General features: G+C 37.0%; 2 protein-coding genes across 3 annotated transcripts in view; one reads left to right on the top strand and one right to left on the bottom strand.

Annotated features, from left to right (window-relative positions):
* The window catches only part of NMD3 (NMD3 ribosome export adaptor), a 191,253-nt gene that overhangs the window by 99,653 nt on the left and 71,726 nt on the right, over positions 1 to 19,874 (top strand). The gene's annotated exons all lie outside the window — the stretch shown is intronic.
* LOC102521478 (serine palmitoyltransferase small subunit B) overlaps positions 154 to 19,874 on the bottom strand; it is a 27,639-nt gene continuing 7,918 nt past the window's right edge. Inside the window, exons 2-3 of one of the 2 annotated variants that reach the window (XM_006194885.2) lie at positions 18,278 to 18,370; positions 154 to 1,716 (exon numbers count right to left, since the gene is read on the bottom strand). In XM_006194885.2, coding sequence (XP_006194947.1) covers positions 1,454 to 1,684 — 231 coding nt within the window. In that variant the 5' untranslated portion in view covers positions 1,685 to 1,716; positions 18,278 to 18,370 and the 3' untranslated portion in view covers positions 154 to 1,453. Of the gene's footprint in view, positions 1,717 to 18,273; positions 18,371 to 19,874 lie in introns of both variants that reach the window. The other variant, XM_014567878.2, reaches the window with a different exon arrangement.

Here is a 19,874-nt window from a genome sequence, read left to right as displayed (position 1 = left end):
AAGACCCTTGATAATTGTTAAGGTTTACCCTACCATTTTAAGATCAGTTGCCCCATTGGATCAATAAGAAATGATAAATTAGGGGAGAAATATGGAGGTAAGCACCTGGATATTTAGTACAGTATGAGGAAAAAGCAAATATGGAGATGGATATTTTATTTATAAAATTAAACCTAATTTTATTTTGCTAAAATCAACAAATACACATTCAGATCTGGTTTATCTTCAAAACGTGTGTTCGTTTTCCAACAAACATGCAAGTTAATTTGGCATGCCAAACATCTTTCTCTCTAGATCTCCTTGGAAATTTTTTTTTTCATCACATAAACAAAGGTGCAAATGTTGTCAAAAACTATTTACATTTTTATCCTCCAGAATTACTAACATTAATATTTATTGAGAGAAAAGAAAAACTGCAAGGCTTGGTTTTTGACATTCACATTTGATTCAGCAGTATAATTAAAATTTTGTATTTGTTTTTAAGATAAACACTTTGAAGGAAATTTAATAAGTCTTGTTTTTGCTCTGCAAAGGAGCCACTATATCAAAGCATTTAACTGGAGCTGTAGAGTTCCTGCTGGTAGAATATTACTTCCAGCCTATTTATTAGCTTTTCTTCCTGTAGCCCAATACATGATTTTTCCCCCTATTCTGCTGAGTGAAAGCACAGAAAGGAAGCAATTTCTTGTCTCTTTCCCCCCTAGCATCATGCAAGGCAAGGCAGCATCACAAGTCACAATATCTGTGTTTACTTTGATTATATTTTGTTTCATACACTTTAAATTATTTCATATTAGAATACTTACTGGGTTATCTACAGTCAACATTGTTGATGTTAAACTGTTATAAAGCCAGACTTTTAGAGACATTTGAAGCAATTCATGAACCATGTCTGTGAGGAGATAATTGCCTTCAACCTAGACTTTTGCACTTGGGAGCAAAAAAATTCTAGGTATCAGCAGGTTATGAGAAAATAAGACTTTCGGGGGTCTATATAATTTATTCTGACATTTTTGTGTATTGTAAACAAGGATAGGATACTTTTGACAGTAGCCTATAAACAAATTTAAAAAAAATATATCCTTCACTGTAGAATCAGTATCAAGGGAGCATTTTAAATGATTCTGGTAGGTCTCTTATAAGCCTACTTTCCAGGAAAAGTTTATATGAAATTTCCTGATTAAAAACAAAATCAGAAGTCATAGATTTAAGTTGAGAGAATATGGTATGTGAGGTAAGGTCACTGTGTTATCTATGGTCTGATGCACAATGTAGCATGTACCAAAGAACCTAAAGAGACATCTGTCTCAAGTTTCAGGCAGGATATAAGAGTGCATAGAGAAGAGAGAGATTTTCAGGTCAGGCAGCAAAAGAAGCCATAGCATTCACCTAAATCAATATGTTGTAAGCAACACACACATATGCAGTGCCAGTTCACAGAATGCAAAGAAGATCAATTAGAAATTGTACTGTGATAGCCACATATTTTGGAGAAAAATTCCCAAGCCAGGCGAATGTGGATTGGGATAAAAACATAGGCAGTATACACCACCATAGCAAAAATAGTTAGTAAGATGGTATTGAACATGGATTGTTCCCAGGGCTCCAAGACAGCACAGCAGCTAATGATTTGATATTGATAGTAGAGCCAGGAGAAATAGTCCTTCACACGCTTGAAATCCATGGTTGGCTCCTTCAAGCTGCAGAAAGTCTGTCCTGTTAAAAAAAAGTACCAGATTAGAAGAAACATAAAATAAGGTACCAAACACAGAATCTCCTTAGATTTTCACAACCTCAGACTGTTAAAATTTTTCAAAGACTGTTAATGATCATTGAGTAAATTATGAATAGAAATATTGTATGGAAATAATACACAACACATTAATCATAGAAATAAAAATATTGCCACTGTTACTATACAATAATTACTACTAGAATTAATAGCAATATTATTAATAACAGTAATATGTATCTAAAGATATAGTTGCTAGTAATAACTCTAGTGAGAATAATATTTACCAATTGAGACCAAGCACATTTTATGTAGCCCTGTATATCTAGGGAGATAAATGTGAATTTTCCATTTCCTACAACATATATTCTGGAAAAAGAGTAAAGACTGGTGTGCAGAAAAGAGTCACTATAGCAAGCCAGAGGCTGCTATCTTTAGAAGGGCCCTTGGCTGGCATCTGGGAACTTGGCTTTTGGAATGTTCTCTCCATTCCCTAATGGATAAGGATGATTCACTATGCCTAGGCTGTGCAAACACTGTAATTTATGGCAAACACCTGCTTTATTTTGGGAGTCCAGAATTTTTGTAATTGCTAGGCAAAGAGTGTCCATGTGACCAGCCCCAATTAAAAACTTTGGTGCTGAGTCTGTAATGGGTTTCCCTGGGCAGAAACATTACACATGTATCACTGCACTTTCTGTTGATAAAGGATAAGCACACTTGTTGTGTCCATTCATGGGAGGGAGAGAGCATTGTTAGCCTGTAAGTGGATTTCTTCAGACTCCACCTGTGTCTTTCTTCCTTGCTGATCCTGTTGTATATCTTTCTGCTGTTAGAAACCTCAGCTTTGAGCACGAATATATGCTGAGTCCTGTGAATCTTTCTAGTGAGGCACTGGACATGTGGGTGGACTTGGGGACCTCCAAAACAAAGGGGAAGCCCAAAGTGCACCTTTGGGTAGTCATTTGGCTTTCAAGGAAAGAACTTACGAAAAACCGTATAAAAATGTTTTATTGGCCTTCAGATAGGACCACAGTTAAAACCACATGTAAAACTTCCTAGGAAGAAGGGCATCTATCATTTCTTTAAAAGATTCTTGGCATGCTTTTGCAGACTTTCATAAACATGGTGGGTGTCCTTGGATCTACAAGCTGACTTGTGCCTGTTCTGCTTACTCCTAAAAATACAACAGTGCCACATCACTGAGCCCACTTTGATGACTTTTAATATTCAAATCAAAGTTAAATTTTTTTGAAGATCATTTCTATATTCTTATTTGAAAATCTCTCTTTTCTTTTATTCTCTTTTGAGGAAAAGCAAGATGTCTTTGCTCCATAAGACTATGGACTCCTCGGCTATGGGGAGACTCTCATGATCCTAATGCCTGGCACAAAGACAGTCATCAGCAAATACTTGCTGAACAAATGAGTAAATGAATGAATGACAAGTAACCAACTTAACAAAATAATTATAAATGACTCAGTTCCCGTTTAAGTGGGATAAGGTTGGCTGTTGCTGACTTTTAACAGCTTGACTTTGATAATGAGTAACTCTTTCTGATAAGGATAATTTCCACAAAAACTTAAAATGGGTTACCAGGTTGTGATTATTTGTAACAATGGCCAGGATGATCCAGATAAGTAGATAATATATACTGGAGTCGCTTTACTTTCCTATGAAAAGAAAAGTGAGCCTCCCATCTTTCCTAGAAGCCAAAATGGGGACTAAGTAATTGGATATAAATGTCTTGTCCTAGCAGGTGGACTTTGGTGAGAAATTACCTCAGTGTTCTTTTTCATTCCTAGTTGCAGAGAAAGAGTGAAGGTGAATAGGGTTAGGTCTTAGAGAAAATGAGTGGCAGAAGGAGTGGTAATTTCAGTGAATAATATTATCCAAGCAACCAAGACTTTCCACTGATAGGCCAAAGAGAGATTGGGAGGTATCACTATTTGAGCTTTTAGGCTGTCCCATTAGGCAACTGTATATTTCAAACTAAATTTAATTTTTAAAAATGTCATTCATGGATACCCACACTTGGTTCCTTTTCATTACCTAGACAGAATTTAGGGTGGCACTAGGTAACTGATCAGGAATGTGAGAGTCTATTCATCAGGCAGAAACTTCCAGACTGTGCTGGGTGAAGATGGGAGGGTGATGGCTCCGATAGATACAGACCCTCCCCCTAGGAAGCTTGGTCCAGATGGGAAGACAGGTAGCCATCGAATAATACATACAAATAAATAATTGTCAACCACCTTACTCCATAAGGGATAAGAGCAACGTAAAGGGAGCTGTAGGAAACCTAATCCAGTCTGAATATGTCTCCAAGGAAGAGATATTTCGAGATAAAATCCAAGAGATGACTTTGAGTCAAACAAATAAATTGGGTAGTCAGGTGAGGAGAAGAGCCAATACAGAGGGGTTCCCCTGTGTTTGTGCAGAGTTCAGCGGTGCGAAGGAGCCTGATAAGCGGTGGGGAATGGAGCCCAGTGACCTGGGGAGGGAGGCTGGGAGTATGAGAAGCCTGAAGAGGAGGGGATGACCAGAGTGAGGCCAAGCACTCTAGGGCCTAGTGTTTTGTCTTTATTCTACAAGGGCAGGGATCTAGGGGTTTTAACAGGGGAATGCTATCGTGGGCTTGAGAGCCTGAGCCTTTAAAGCTTGTATGGACATGCTGCCTTCTCTGCATTCTAAAGCCAAGTTGAAATGATTTAATTTTAGTTTTAAAAAAATTTACTTGTTGAAGTATAGTTGATTTACAGTATTGTGTTAGTTTCTGGTGTAGAGCATAGTGATTCAGATATAATATATATATGTATATGTACACACACACACACACACACACATATATATATATATTCTTTTTTGTCATAGGTTATTACAAGTTATTGAATATAGTTCCCTGTGCTATACAGTAGGATCTTGTTGTTGATCTATTTTATATATAGTAGTGTGTACCTGCTATGAAATAATTTTGAATACATTGTTTCAGTAAATCTGTGCCTCTGCTCTCCCATTGGCATTCCTCATTCAAAATCAACCAGGTACTGAAAAGCTGTTTAAAATATTATTAATACTCTTCACTTTTATAAATGAGATAAATGACTCATTTAGAAATATCACTGACTTTTTCTCTGTACATTTTAGCTTTTAAAAATGTCCTAATTAGAGGGAAGGGTGTAGCTCAAGTGGTAGAGAGCATGCTTAGCATACACAGGGTCCTGGGTTCAATCCCCAGTACCTCCTCTAAAAATAAATAAGTAAACTTAATTACCTACAACCCCCCCCCCCCCAAATTTTAAAAAATATCCTAATTAATTGCCTGGCCATTACTTTCTTTTCAAAAATTAAATTTCTTCCTTGAGCAGCCCTAGTGTTCGTTGTTTTAAGCTGTAAAAGTCAATCAATCAAGGAAGGGACAGATCTAAAGCATACCAACATGTCTTACACCAAAGCTGGATACCTGGTAAGACTGTGGTCACATATTGCTAACAATTTACAGAATTAAGATTAAAAACATTTTTTTTTTCCTTGCCAGTTTCTACCGTGCCCTGGATCACTTCCCAGCCCTCTCAGTAGCCAGCTCTGATGTGTAAAAAGGCTTTTATTATCACTTCTCACTTCAGTCTCATGAAATCTGAGTGATAAAAAGCATCGATCTCCCCCTTTTCTTTGATTCTTTTCTTCCTAATTAATGAAAAGCAATCTAAAAGATTAGTTATTTATTGTTTCTTATGAAAAGGTGAGAAGAGAGTTGGTTATTATTGGCAAACCATCTGCTGCAAACTATTGTTAGAATATGTGCTATATTTAGGTTCTAGATTGGCTTAGGTAATATAATCTTACTTCCTTTTGAGTTCATTTTTAAATCTCCTATGGGACAACATGCAAGATTTAAGAAAACCACTTAAGATAATTTAAGATGAGTCATGTGGGAAGGAGAATTCATTCAATCATTAGACAAATGCATTCTGAGTACTACTACATGGTCTCTTCTGAGTAGGAATGGCTTCAGAAGCAGTCTGCTCCAAAGTGGCACTGCAGACGGGGGGAAGCTCTTCTAGGCAGCAGCAAACTGGATCATGTAACAAACATGCAGTGACAAGGGGCCAGGAATGAGCACTGAATGGGAGGAAAGGGCCTGGGAAAATGCTAAGAAGGAAGCTAGGAAAAGAGGCTGAATTTGGGAAATAGGATGACAGAAACACCATGAAATGAATTACTCACAAGGAACCTGGAACTAGATGACAACAAAATCTCAGTGTCTCAATTTTTCACAATGAAATGTGGAATTAATACGCCCTTAGAGAGCTGATGGCATATTTCAGGAAAGCTAAACAAAGAACTTAAAATGGTTACTTCATTCAAGTACACCATGAATCTCCTTGTCTTTAATTGTGTGTTTTCAGAAGATGATTTCCCTATACCAAAAGGAGGAAGGAAGTATGTTTGTTTCTTTTCTTCCTTCTTCTTTTAATTTTCCCTTTAAACTTGATGACTTTTAAAACCCTCTTAAATCTTTAATGAAGTTGTGCATTCAAAGGCAGCACTGCCTACCTGCACTGTGGGATGTCTTCAGTGGTACAGGGGCCTAGATGGGTATGACTCTAACAGCTGAGGCTGTGTGGTGACACCCCTCAGGTGAGTGGGGAGGGCAGGGAGCCCCTGTGGAACACAAAGCAGGTGAAGCTCTCTATAAGAAGTAGGGGTGGGGCACAGGCCAGCACTGGTACCTGGAGGAATGGGTTATGAGCCTGAAGAAAGGCTTTCTTTGGTCCATTGTTTTGAAAACAGGATAATGTCTTCCTCTCCAGGAGGATCTGTGCAGTATCATATTCTCAGATACCTAATGGATTTGATTTATCAGAGTTTCTCTAGTAATAATAACAAAACAAATTATATTTTCATAGGATTATCTGTAGTTTAGAGAAGGCTTTTACTGCATTTGCATAATGGGTTTGGGAATAAGGATAGGCACTGGTTCAAGTTCTGACTTCTCCACTTACTGGCTGTGTGACCTTGGCCCACTTAACTTAATTGTTCTGGGTGGGCCTCAGGTTCGTCACCTGTAAATGGAAATAATAATCCCCTCTTCTTAAGGTTGCTGTGAGGATTAGCAGAAATGCAAGCAAAGCATCAATTTAAGGGATTTGTACATGGAGGAAGTCCATAGGTAGGAAGATGGAATCTCACTGGAGAAAAACCTTTCCTCCCTCGTTTTCTTTTATTTATTGAAAATAATTATTAACCTGCTGGCAATTGCGCTAAGAACTGGAGATTCCATGGTGATTGAGACAGTCATGGCTATTGCCCCCAGGATTATAATCCAGCTGAGTATATTCTACAAATACACATTTTAGACAATATTTACCACGTGTATTAGTTAGCTACAGTGGAGTCCTAGAATGTTAGTGGCTGTGTAGACTGTAGAATCCCCTATACCCAATCACTCGTTTTAAAGAAAAGGACCAAGACTATGGGACTAAAATTAAACTGACATTAAATTTGTTTGTCAAACTGAATTAAAGTGACTGGACAATTCCAGGTGGTGAATACCCTGTGTTTTGTGAATTGACACTGGATGGAAGAAACAGAAATTCCAGTGGAGGTTTTCCGTGGTCTTCAAAGACTCAGAGTTGAGCAGGACATTGGAATCAATGTGTGGGTGTCTGAAAGACCTCAGTGCCACCCTCCCTCAGGTTCTTCAGACTCTTCTCTTCTCTCACTCAAGCTTCTTCCCTGAAATCCCACAGTTCAGACTATCTTCTAGGCAAATGAAGGTCTGAATGCCTATTGACTGTAAATATTACCAGGAACTGGCAAAAGCCAAGGTTCTTGTGCGTGATGTACAACAGCGTGGGTAAATGACCCAAAGCAGAGTTTTGCCAGGTTGAGGGGAGAAAGAGGGAGAAGGAAGAGATTATTAGAGAAAGATTATGAGAGTCTTGGGAACCAGAGAGAGAATGATTTCTAAAGGGAACCTAATGATTAAATGGGGACCTAATGACAGGAGAAAACAGGAAGGACTTGGAATTCCTCTAGGAAGTGATCTCATAATTGATTGGAGAGTAAGCCGCAATTTTTTACTTCTGAATTTTGGCACCAAGTTTTTTTTTTGTTTTTTTTTTTTTTTCTCTCACTAGATTTGTATACAGTGGGGAAAGATAAAGTTTCATCTCCTCTCCCAGAATAAGAGAGAGAAGTCCTGGAATTGTGATCCACATTACTCAGGGGCAAGGCTTTGTTCTGGCCTGAACAGAGAGGAAAGTTTGAATAAACAGCAAAAAACAAACAAACAAACAAAAAACCCCACGTGTTTGCGTGAACCCGTGTGTAGGAGTCACAAGAGGAGAGCACTGTAGGGGGAATGTGCAGGGCAGTGACAACATTAGAGGCTGAGCTTGCTCAGGAGGCCCTTTGTTTTTGGTTTCTGTTCACGGGAACAGGAATGGTAAAAAGTCAGGCAAGTGCAACGAAAGATAGGTAGTGGGTTTTTTGATACCTTGGGAATCCTGCAAAGGACCCGATTCTGCAGCCCTCCTCTGCCTAAAGAAAGTCCTCCAAATTACTGGATTTTCTAAGTAAGGGATTTCTCTTTCTAAACATTAGCTAAAAATGAATCTTTCCTTCTGAGGCGGGAAAAAAAACCCTAACACATTTTGGTCTAAATTTCCTTCTAAAATGTCAGAAGCTGGGGCTAAAGAGAAAAGTCAGCAGGACCTCCAATCGATTTGAGGTTAACTCCTTCCCAACTTGTTTTGGAATTCTACCTCAATTACTCAGCTTTTGTTGTGTTTCATCTTTGAAACCTAAAAATCTGAGAAATGGAAAAAGTGTCCTGCCTGCTGCTGCAGAGAGAGGCTGTATCTAAAAAGAGAATGTGTCTGTGCTCAGAAGTAGCTTTCTTTGGAAAGAGCTCAATATGACTTACTCAAATTCAAGCCTTCCTTTAATGAAGTAATTCATTTAAAGAAGGAGCAGAGTGATTTCCTTCCAAAGAGTGCAGTGTGGAAAAGGGTGATAAAAACGAGTAAATTCACAGAGGAGGAAACTGATAGGCGCTTCCTCAGCCCGCTCATCAAAGCCAGCATCAGCAATGATGTTGACAGTATGTTTCCAGGATATCATGGTATGAAAATGGCACTTTGCTTCTGTGGTCTTCCTCCCCCAAGCCCACAGCTTCAGTCTAATCATGAGAAAAAAACATCAGACAAATTTCAACAGAGAAGCCTCTTAGAAAATACCTGGCCTTAAAATTCGCTTAGTACTGCTTGAAACTCTCAAGGTCATCAGAAACAAGCAAAGTGTGAAAAACACTCACAGCCCAAAGGAGCTGCCTAAGGAAACAAGACAACTAAATGTAATGTGTTAGGCTGGATGGAATCCTGCAGCTGATGAAGGATTTTAGGTAAAAACTAAGTAAATCTGAGTAATGTATTGGCTTTAATGATAGTGTATCAATATTGGCTCATTAATTGTAACACATGGCATACTAATGTAAGCTGTTAATAGCAGAAACTGGGCACAGGCTACGTGGTAATTCTCTTTATTCGTGCCTCAGTTTTCTGTAAGTCTAAAAATGTTCTAAGCAATAAAGTCTGTTAGTTTTTTTTTTGAAGGTAAAAAAATAATTAGAAAAGTCTTGAAAAGTCCAGAGTTATCCCCATTCCAAGCTCCAGTGAACTTTGCTTATGCTGTTCTTCCCTTCTGGAAGATACTTCCTATTAACTCTGAATGTAGTTAAATAATAGCCTTCCCTAAAGGACTGGATTTCAAACATCTTCAAACCCAGCAGAGAGGAAAAGTACATTTTACCTTGTGATCCAGGGTACGCACACATACACATAGCTATGTAACTGAGATAGACATCTCTCAAAATAATATGCTGCAGTTCACGCTGATGTTTTATTTCCATTCTGTTCTATTCCATTTGATTTGATTCTATTCTGCTGTGTTCTATGTTATTCTCATCATTCATTACAAAATACCCCAATTATGAGCTACCGCATTGATTTCTTAACATGCCAATTGCAACCTGCAGTTGGAAAAACCCTCCTTTAATGCTTAACTCAAATGCTAACTTCTTCAAGAAGTCTCTGCATGGTCCAGGTTGGTAGACACTAGCCACATGTGGCAATTAAAATTTTTAGTGCTCAAGAGCCACATGTGGCTTATGGCTACCATATTGGACAGCACAAACAGAATATTTCCATCTGCAGAAAATGTTATTGGGCAGTGCTTTTGGGCTCTCTCCATCTCTTGCTTGGACTAATGAAATGGCCTACAGCTTGTCTCCTTTTCACCTTATAATCTTCCATGCCTCTGCTGGAATTAACTTTCTAAAATTATGGATTTATTTTTCTGCTTGAAGCCCTTCAGTGGTGCTCCATGTCCTATGAAATGAATCATTCATTTGAGGCCCTTCACAGCTGGATTCCTCCACCTCTCCTACATCATCTCTGAACTCTCCTGCTAAATGCCATTCACTTTTTTTTCATTTTAAAATTTATTTGTGTATTTAGTTTACAATATCATATATTAAAATGGAATTATAGTTAATATATAATATTATATGTTATAGGTATACAATATAGTAATTCATAATTTTTAAAGGTTATACTCCATTTATAGTTATTATAAAATATTGGCTCTATTCCTCATGGTACAATATATCCTTGTTGCTTATTTTATACCTGATAGTTTGTACTTCATAATCCTCTACCTCCATCTTGCTCCTCCCCCTTTCCTCTCCCCACTGGTAACCACTAGTTCCTTCTCTACATCTGTGAGTCTGTTTCTTTTCTGTTATACTCACTAGTTTGTTGTATTTTTTTAGACTCCACGTGTAAGTGATATCTTACAGTATTTGTCTTTGTCTGACTTATTTCTCTTAGCACAATGCCCTCCAAGTCCACCCATGCTGTATGCCTGCTACTCACTCTTAATCTTCCATGTTTTAGTTCATCCTCTTTTCTTTTCTAGAAATATTTTTGTTTCTCTTTTCTTTTTAAAAAAAAATATTTTATTTATTTTGTTTGTGGGGTTTTTGGTTTTTTTTTTTTTTTTTTTTTTTGGTTTGGTTTTGAAGGGGGAGGTAAGTAGGTTTATTTATTTAGTTATTTTAGTAAAGGTACTGGGGATTGAAACCAGGACCTTGTGCATGCTAGGCATGTACTCTGCCACAATACCCTCCCTTGCCCTTTTCTGTTAGATAAAAATCCTATTTACTTTCAAGGCATAACTCCTATCTTCTCTCTTCTATGAAATATTCTCAGGAGACCACTCTTCCTAAGGAAAGTGTATTATTTTCTTTTATGGGTTACTATTGTAGCATTTATACTGTATTATAATTAGCCACGTACAGTGTTTCCCCACTAGACTATGAGAGGTTTAAATACTGGGAAGATGCCATCATCATCTCTTTGTCCCCAGTGCCTGGAATGGGATACTTATGCACCGATGAACTGGTTGGCTGGCTGACTGATTGAATTGTAAGGATGTTGAAGGCAGGGAGCAGACTTGTACTTAAATAATATCTCCATAGCACAATGTGGGGCACATTGAAGGTACTTATGAATTCTCATGGTCTATTTTCAAGCGATGAGTTTTATACAGACTGTTTTCTGAAATTTCAGTGCAATCTGCCTTTTGTAGGATACAAGGGAGTTGTACTAATTTTTTTATTATAACAAATACTTTTTCATTTTCTCATACTATTAAAAGTTCATGAACTCTGGGGGGGGCATGAAAAACACTTGTGAAGTGGTTTTAAATCCCATTAAAATGGCTTTTACAGGGGTTTACTCCAGGTGAGTTGGAATTTAAGACTGGTAGGTAGAAAAGTGGTTCTAATGAAGAAGAAAAAAAAAAAAAATCCCAGGATGAGAACATCTGAAGTTCTAAATTCTACTGTGGCTTTTTTCTTTTCTCTTCTCTTTATCCTTTTCCTTTCTCTTTATTTCTCTTCATTTGTTGATTCATAGTTTCATTTTACTTTGTGTCCTTGGGCAAGTTCCAAAATCTTTCTGTGTCACAGCTTCTCTGTGTAAAATGAAGATGATAATTGATAATTGCCTCTAAGTCTGTCTCAGTGATGTGATAAGAAATGTAGGAATAGTTTGTGAGCTCTTCAGAAATAATTGTAAGTGTCATAGTAACAGTAATAGTAGTGTTTACTGTTGTTCCTCGTGGACTGGTACAACTTTAAACTGCTTGCAAGATTTTATTAAATTGTGGAGTCAGAAAGTCTTCATGGAATATTCTATAACGGTTACCTCAACAATGGTGTGCCTTGTATATTTTACAGGGAAAAAAATACCACCCCTGATTTAGGTTTGCTAATTGAATTGCCTAGTACATTAAAAAATAATAAAACAATATTTGTATATAGCCATTACCACAAACCGCTATTTGAAAGGCATTGCAATCTTTACACAAATTTTTAAACAATTGTGCTAGGTAGGGCCACCACATACCATTGTGTGGGCTGAGCGCTGTGTAACCTTATGTCATGGTTCTTATATTCGGGTCCTAATCACAAACTGCTTCTTTATGTGAACACAGTTTGATTCACAAAGATACAAAGTTTGTATGATTAAAGGCAAAACCTCATATTGTGTCTGTGTAAGAATCAGACACAATAGTAGTTTATTGACTTCCCAGTTTCCATATATTTTGCTCTAAGTTTTCTGTGGGTGACTCCATTTTCTGTGTCCCACAGAAAGTTCTATTCTTTTTTTTTTTTTACTTTATTGTGTAATTTCTTTTCTTTTCTTTTCTTTTAAACTTTTTTTTATTGAGTTATAGTGATTTTACAATGTTATGTCAAATTCCAGTGTAGAGCACAATTTTTCAGTTATACATGAACATACATATATTCATTGTCACATTTTTTTTTTCGCTATGAGCCACCACAAGATCTTGTATATATTTCCCTGTGCTATACAGTATAATCTTGTTTATCAGAAGGTTCTATTCTTGCTTAGCATTTTCCAAGGATTTTCTTTTCATCTTAGAATACTTTCTAGTCATCCTCTGGCAAGCAATTTCTCATGCTGATACCGAGGTAAATATTGGAAATCAGGCCAGAAATAATGGATCTGAAGTCCAAGTCTTTAAAGGGAGCTAAAAAAAAAAGTCAACTTAAAAGTCTGATAAATCAAAGCCAGAGAAGAAAATCAAACAGCCATAGGGCAATTAAGGAACTTTCTTTACACATTCATTAATTAGCTGGACAATTTTATAGACTTCTCAGAGAGGAATAAACAAATAGTTGCAAGTCAAAGCATGTTTCTGCTTTTAGGCAACTAAGTTACTCTAAGTTTTATAATCTTATAACAATTTAGCCAAGTTGTTGTTGGTACTGTGTTGGTTTGACTTACAGACAAGAGTAGTGTTTTTGTATCTGATCCAGACTTACTGCTTCCAATAAAAGCAGAACAATAGAAAACATGTATTTCCAGTCCAACTATCCATTGTGTAACTGTATTTTCAAAGCAGTCCTTGTTGTGTGGCATCTTATGAAAGACTCTAAAGAGATTTATGAATGAAAGACTTCTAGCTGGGAAAGAAAATTTGGAATTTCACTTTAACAGAAAATTTCACAATAATTTAGGAAACACTAAGTTCTGATTAGATCAATTGCAATGTCACGTTGGCCATTAAAAAGGAGAGATATACATAGTGAAACTAGAAAAGAGCAGCAAGTACACTGCTGAGTAGATGTTATGAATAAGAAGAGAAATTAGTAACAGGAATGATATATCTTGCCTTGCTCCTGGTGTGCTTTCATTGACTCATACAGAAGCAGGGCAAGTATCCTTCTTTAGTTCTGCCCAGTTTGGAGTGGAGAGTAGGGCTTCTGGACTAAGTTTTAAACTTTAATGCCATTTCCCAGGATAAGCCTCTTTATTACTATTTTATTTTAAAAAGGAAAGAAAGAAAAGAAACCCTGTTATCCCAAAAAGAAGGAAAGAGGAAAGAGTATAGCTTCCAGGTGGCTTTTTCCTTCTGAAGATTTTGTTCCCCAGGACTGCCAATTTGTTTTTAGAAGTAGAAAGTGAACAGAGCTACCACACTAACAGTGGCCTTAAAGTCATTAACAATCATTTTTAAAAAGTCATTAAATGTACACACGTGTTAAAGCGCATTATTTACAATAGCCAAAAGCAACCCAAAAGTCCATTGGCAGATGAATGGGTAAACAAAATGTAGTATATACATACAATGGAATATTATTTATATTTTAAAAATAAGGAAATTCTAATGCAGGCTACAACATAGATGAACCTTGAGGACATTGTGCCAAGTGAAATAAACCAAAAAGACAAGCGCTGTATGATTTCCCTTATCTGAGACATCTAGAGGAGTCAAGCTCATAGAAACAAAGTAGAATAGTGGCTACCAGGGATTGGAGAAAGGGAGAAATTGAGAGTTGTTTTTCAATGGGTATGAAGTTTCAGTTTTGCAAGATGAAAACATTCTGAAGACTGGTTGCACAACAATGTGAATATACTTAATATTACTGAGTGGTATGTGTAAAAATGGCTAAGATGGTAAATTTTAATGTTACGATATCTTCCTGCAATTTACAATTTTTAAATTAAATATTCATTGATAATGAATAACTCTAAAAACTAAGAAGGAACTGAATGTTTTTTAAATCTTATTTTTTTTTGTTGAATTGTAGTTGATTTACAATGTTAATTTCAGGTGTACAGCAAAACAATAAGAGGGACTAAAATTTTAAAATATACTTTAAAATAGTCTGAACAGTGTTTCTAAAGGCCTGATTTTCTCAGGAGCTAGAAGCCTGACCACACACACACACACACACACACACAAAAGTCAAGCCATTGTCTCATCCCTGCCTATCATCATTATATTTGATATGTCTTCAGAAATAGAGGACTTTTTTCCCCAGGGAAAAACTTGAGCAGGGAGGGTGAGTTACTGCCATGCTGATTTCTACTTGCTGAGCACTTACTCCCAGTGTTCTGCTAAAGGAAATCTAGTTTCATAGGCAGCTGGTCAACCAAGACTCTTCCAGTAGTATTTTCTAGTACTAATTTTCTGTTTTCCTTGTAATTTTTTGAGTAGCATTGAATAGACTTGCTCATAAAATGTCTTTGCTTTTGTTTATTTTTCTGTCCTTTGTCTTCTCCTCTTCTGTCTCATTCTTCTGGTTTATTCTTATTTATTTATTTATTTATTTATTTATTTATTTATTTATTTATTTATTTATTTATTTATGGGGTGAGGTAATTAGGTTTATTTATTTATTTATAGAGGAAGTACTGGGGATTGAACTCAGGACCTCGTGTATGTTAAGCATGCACTCTACCACTTGAGAGCTCCCTCCCCCACTTCTGGTTTATTCTTTATTTTTTATTATACTGTCTGGAAATCTTCCAGTGAAGATTTTGGTATTTTTCTTATTTTGATGAGCAGCAACACTGAAACTTTCATAGATGTGATTTTGTATGTGTGTGACAATAGTAACATAGTCTGTTGCTTTTTTTTTTTTTTTTCTCCTGCCCTCAGCTGACCTGCTTCTGTATCTGAGTTATTATTGCTTTTAGGAAAATAAGTGGAGAGCTAGGCTGACTCCAAGGGCCATGGAAATAGACACAGCATTGTTGAGGTGTTCTCTCTGCCAACCCCCAGATCATGGGACATTTCCCTACTGGGCTGGTTAACATTCTAGGTCAGCTAGTTTATTGGGGGGTGGTAGGGTGAGGTGAGGAGGGAAAGGCAGGAGTTAGAGTTATGTTAAAACATGTTGTTGCTTTCAGGCAATTAAATTAATTAAATTTTATAATCTGGTACTTAGAAGTGAATGTCTTTTTTTAAAGGTTTATTTATTTATTATTTAATTTATTAATTTTTTTTATTGAGTTATAGTCAGTTTACAGAAGTGAGTTTCTTAAATGATACACTAGAAGAAAAACATCTCAATGACAATTTAGCCAAGTGGATTTCTCATTCTTCTGCACAGAACGGTGTAGACAAACTATGTTTGCTTCATTCAGTTTCACCTGCTCCCAAGTACATGGGTACCTGCATGAGCCTCGGGAAAAGTGGAAAAGGGCCTAGCTCCAAGCTTGTTCTTTTCAAAACAATTGTTTTGTTTCCTAAGAACTTTGTTGATTCTCAAGTAAATGTGAAGAAGGCTAATGGCACTGGGAGTATTAAGAAAAATATTTTCAACCAATAGATTTTGAAACCAATTTAACTATAGGCTTAAACTGGGTGAAAGGAAATGTTCTTTTATCTATTGGAATAAATGTGGACTTGTTTGTCAAGAATACAAGAGGAAATCTGCCAAGTCAGAAAAATATTTGGAGTTAAATTCTGTAATAGGTTGAATGATGGGCCTCCAAAAGATAGGTCCATATCCTGGAACTTGTGAATGTGACCTTATTTGGGACAAGTGTCTTTGTAGATGTAATTAAGTTACAGATCTTGGCAAGAGCTCATCCTGGATTACCCATGTCAATCCTACATCCCATGATAAGTGTCCTCAGAAGACAGACACAGAGGAGAAGGTTAGCAAAGACAGAGGCAGATTGGAATTATGTAGCCATAAGCCAAGACACCATTAGAAGCTGGAAGAGGCAAAGGAGAATTTTCCCCTAGAGCCTTTGGAGGGAGCGCAGCCCTGCTGACATCTTGATTTCAGACTTCTAGCTTCCAGAACTATCAGAGAACAATTTTCTCCTGTTTTAAGCTACCAACTTTGTGGTACTTTGTTTCAGCAGACCCAGGGAATGAATTCAGATCTCTTCCTTAAAAATACTGGACTCTTACAATGTGGAGTTCTCTCCAGAAAACAGAAACAGCATTTATTAAGTACCACTATGGGAAGCACTGACTAAATGCTAAACTTAAATGATTCCTATTTTAAAAATGAAGAAATTGAGGCCCAGAGTCTCACTGTGACCACATGGGGAGCTGGGTGTTAATCCTGCCAAGAGGCAGTGTGCTAAGTAGTCATGAGCTCTGGCTCTGGGTGCTGTCTGGATTTGGCCCTGGCTGAGTTGCTCAACCCATTTGACTCCACTTCCTCTACTGGAAAAAAAAAAAAAGGAATGATAATAGAACTTCATTCATACAGTTTCTGGGAAGATTAGGAGTTGGAAAGTATTTAGAATCATACATGGGAAGGCCTTCAAGGAATGGTAATTGTTATGATTATTATATACTATACTGATATATTATTGCTAAGGCTATGAATACCAGGCAAAGAAAAAAAAAAAGAATGAGATCATTTTTTAAGGCAGAATGGGTGGACTTTACCAGTTATTAAGATAGAAGCTACTTTTAGAGAGATCAGTCTTCAGAACGTTTATTCAGTTCTGGTGTTGCCATCAGAAAGGAGAGAAAAAAAAATACATTTCCTCATTTCAAAGATGAGAACACTGAGACTCACTGTGTATTCATACCTCACCTACTGTCAGTAGCCAAGGAGGAAGGAACACTGGGATATAGTCTTAGGGTTCTCTCACTCCAAAGTGGTCTTTCTATCACACCAAATGCCTTTACAAATGCTGTGCCCAACAGGGTATTTTTTGAATTAGTAAAATCAGGCTTCATTGTCAGTAACTTTAGAGTAAGTGAAGCTTCCTGAACTCTTTTGAAATGAAGAAATTGTTGCCAACTGTTTCAGAACCATAAATCTCTTAAAACATTACAGCAAAAAGGATGGATTAAGAAACAATCATTCAGAAGATAAATCTGTTTCTTTTTGTCCACACCCTCTCCTCTTTTTAAATTTTTTCCATTTACTATAGATTTAATAAAAGTGGGTTGGTGGCTAGTGGTAATCTAGGTGTTTTTCTTTTTTTCATTCTATTTCTCTTTCTTTCTTTCTTAAAAATAAAATAAGCAGAAAGAAAACAAATGTCCCATATGAACACTGACCAGCCTTACTCTTATTAACATTTTTTAAGAAAATGTTTTTATTTTATCCTATTTCTCTCTTAATTTGTCCTCTCTGGTTAACTAAATACTTACTGAAAAATTTACTCCTGTCTTATATCAAAGGTCTTCCAGAGTAAGATGCTGCTCCATTTAAATAAAAAATGAAGGATGCCAAAACAGAAGCAACTTTAACCAGCAGACCCACAAATCAGATAGCAGCTGGTGCTATGTAATCCTGACACTGGCACTTGTACTGGGATTGGCCAGAAGTTCCTAACCAGGAGGCCAAGAACTTGGGGGGGGGGGGGGGAGAATGAATCTGTGAACTACTTGAAATGTTTGCAAATTTTGCATAAACATTTTCAGTATACACTTCAAAGGAGACTGTCATGTCTGTAAACTAAGAACCACTGTTTTGAGGCCTTGTTACTAAAGTTAATTGCCACATTTTACTCCTTTGTATCATCTTAAATGCCATGATAATATCGAGTCTATCATAAATGTTTCTTGGTTGCTTAAGCAACAACCAGAAGCTCCCTCTTATTAAAGATGTCATCTTGTAATCAGAAAGGGGCAGATTTCTAAAAGTGAGATTCCTTGATATAATGAGAAGAATCTACCTGCCTAGGAGGGTCCAGGTCTGGGTTCTTGTCCTTGCTCCTTCGAGAAATGATTCCGTGTGCGTTACTTCTCCTCTCTGGGTTGCAGTTTCTTCATCTGTGAAATTAAGATTTCAATTAAATCCAAAGATGCCTTCAAACTTGAGAACAACTCTATTCCATGTTAAAGATGATTAAACCTCTTAGATGGATAATCTCTCACAAAATTCTTGCATGTAGTATAAAAACAAAGCATGACAAGTTAGCCTCATTTGAAAATTTATTTTTAGAGAAGGTTGTAGTATTGAGGACATGTCATTGTCCTTAATGGACTCTGAGGACTATAAGGTGCACATTACCATCCATAGAAGGGTTGCAGGGAGGCCCCAGGTGGGACAAAGAGACAGAAGCTAAGACCCTCCCATCTCGCTTTTAGCAGAGTAGCCTGCTTTTAGTCTGCTTTATACACTGGGTTTCTGGGAAAGATTTTGTTTGTAGAAAATATTTCTTGGTTTTAACTAGTCTTTGTTGATATCCATGTGGGGGAGAAAAAAAGGAAAAAGAGATTAGCTTAATCACTGTATTTAAACCTCTGTCTCTGAAAAAGCCCAGGAAACAGAGTCAGAAGCCTTAAGACTTATTTCCTATTTTATTTATTTATTACTCTGTCACATCAGGCAAGTCAGATAGTCTTTCTGAATCTTTGTTCTCACATGTAGAATGATAATAATATCTTTTCCACAGGGTAGTTGTAAGAATTAAATGAAATAATGTTTGTGAAAGTGTTTTGTAATTAGTGAAGCATCACAAAGATGGTGAGTGGGTCTTGAGTGGTGAGCCCCAGAGCTCTGCATTTTGTCCTCACTGTTGTAGCATTTTTGTGTATCTGATTTATGTCATAGAAAATATGCCTGATTCAATTTTCTGATGAGCCAAAGTTATGGGGTAGAGTTGTAAAAGACTTAGCAGATTACAAAGTTCCAAAAATGACTGAGGGTAAAACTTAGGAAAATACAAAGTCTTGTTCTTCAGTTCAAAAAGTCAATTGTCCAGGGGTAAGATAGGGAAAATGTGGCCCATGATCAGTTAAAACAAAACAGACTAGGGAATTATCCTTGCCTTCAAGTTCTTTTTGAGCCAATAGTGTTGGGAAATGGTTGGCAAATAAATAAGTGATCCAATTGTCTTAGTCCATTTGAACCCTTATAACAAAATACCACAGACTGCGTATAAACAACAGAAATTCATTTCTTACAGTTCTGGAGACTGGGTAGCCCAAGGTCAAGGAACCAGCACAGCTGCATTCTGGAAAAGGCACCCTTCCTGTTCCTAGTGCCACCTTCTCACTGTGTCTTCACATGGTGGAAGGGACAAGGGATCTCTCTGGAGCCTCTTACAAGAACACTAATCTCATCATGAAGGTTCCATTCTCAAGACCTAAGCACTTCCTCCTAATACCATCTCCTTTGGGAGTTAGGAGTCAACATATGAATCTGGGGGGACACATTCAGACTGTAGCACCAATATTCTGATACATTTATAGAAGTACTGCGCCATAGATAAGGAAAGGGAGCTACAGCTCTTGGTTTGATTACCATCCTTCTTCCAGCTGTTAAAAATGG

This window comes from Camelus ferus, chromosome 1 (genome assembly GCF_009834535.1).
Source record: "Camelus ferus isolate YT-003-E chromosome 1, BCGSAC_Cfer_1.0, whole genome shotgun sequence".
Classification (NCBI taxonomy): domain Eukaryota; kingdom Metazoa; phylum Chordata; class Mammalia; order Artiodactyla; family Camelidae; genus Camelus; species Camelus ferus.
This window is presented reverse-complemented; position numbering and strand designations above follow the sequence as displayed.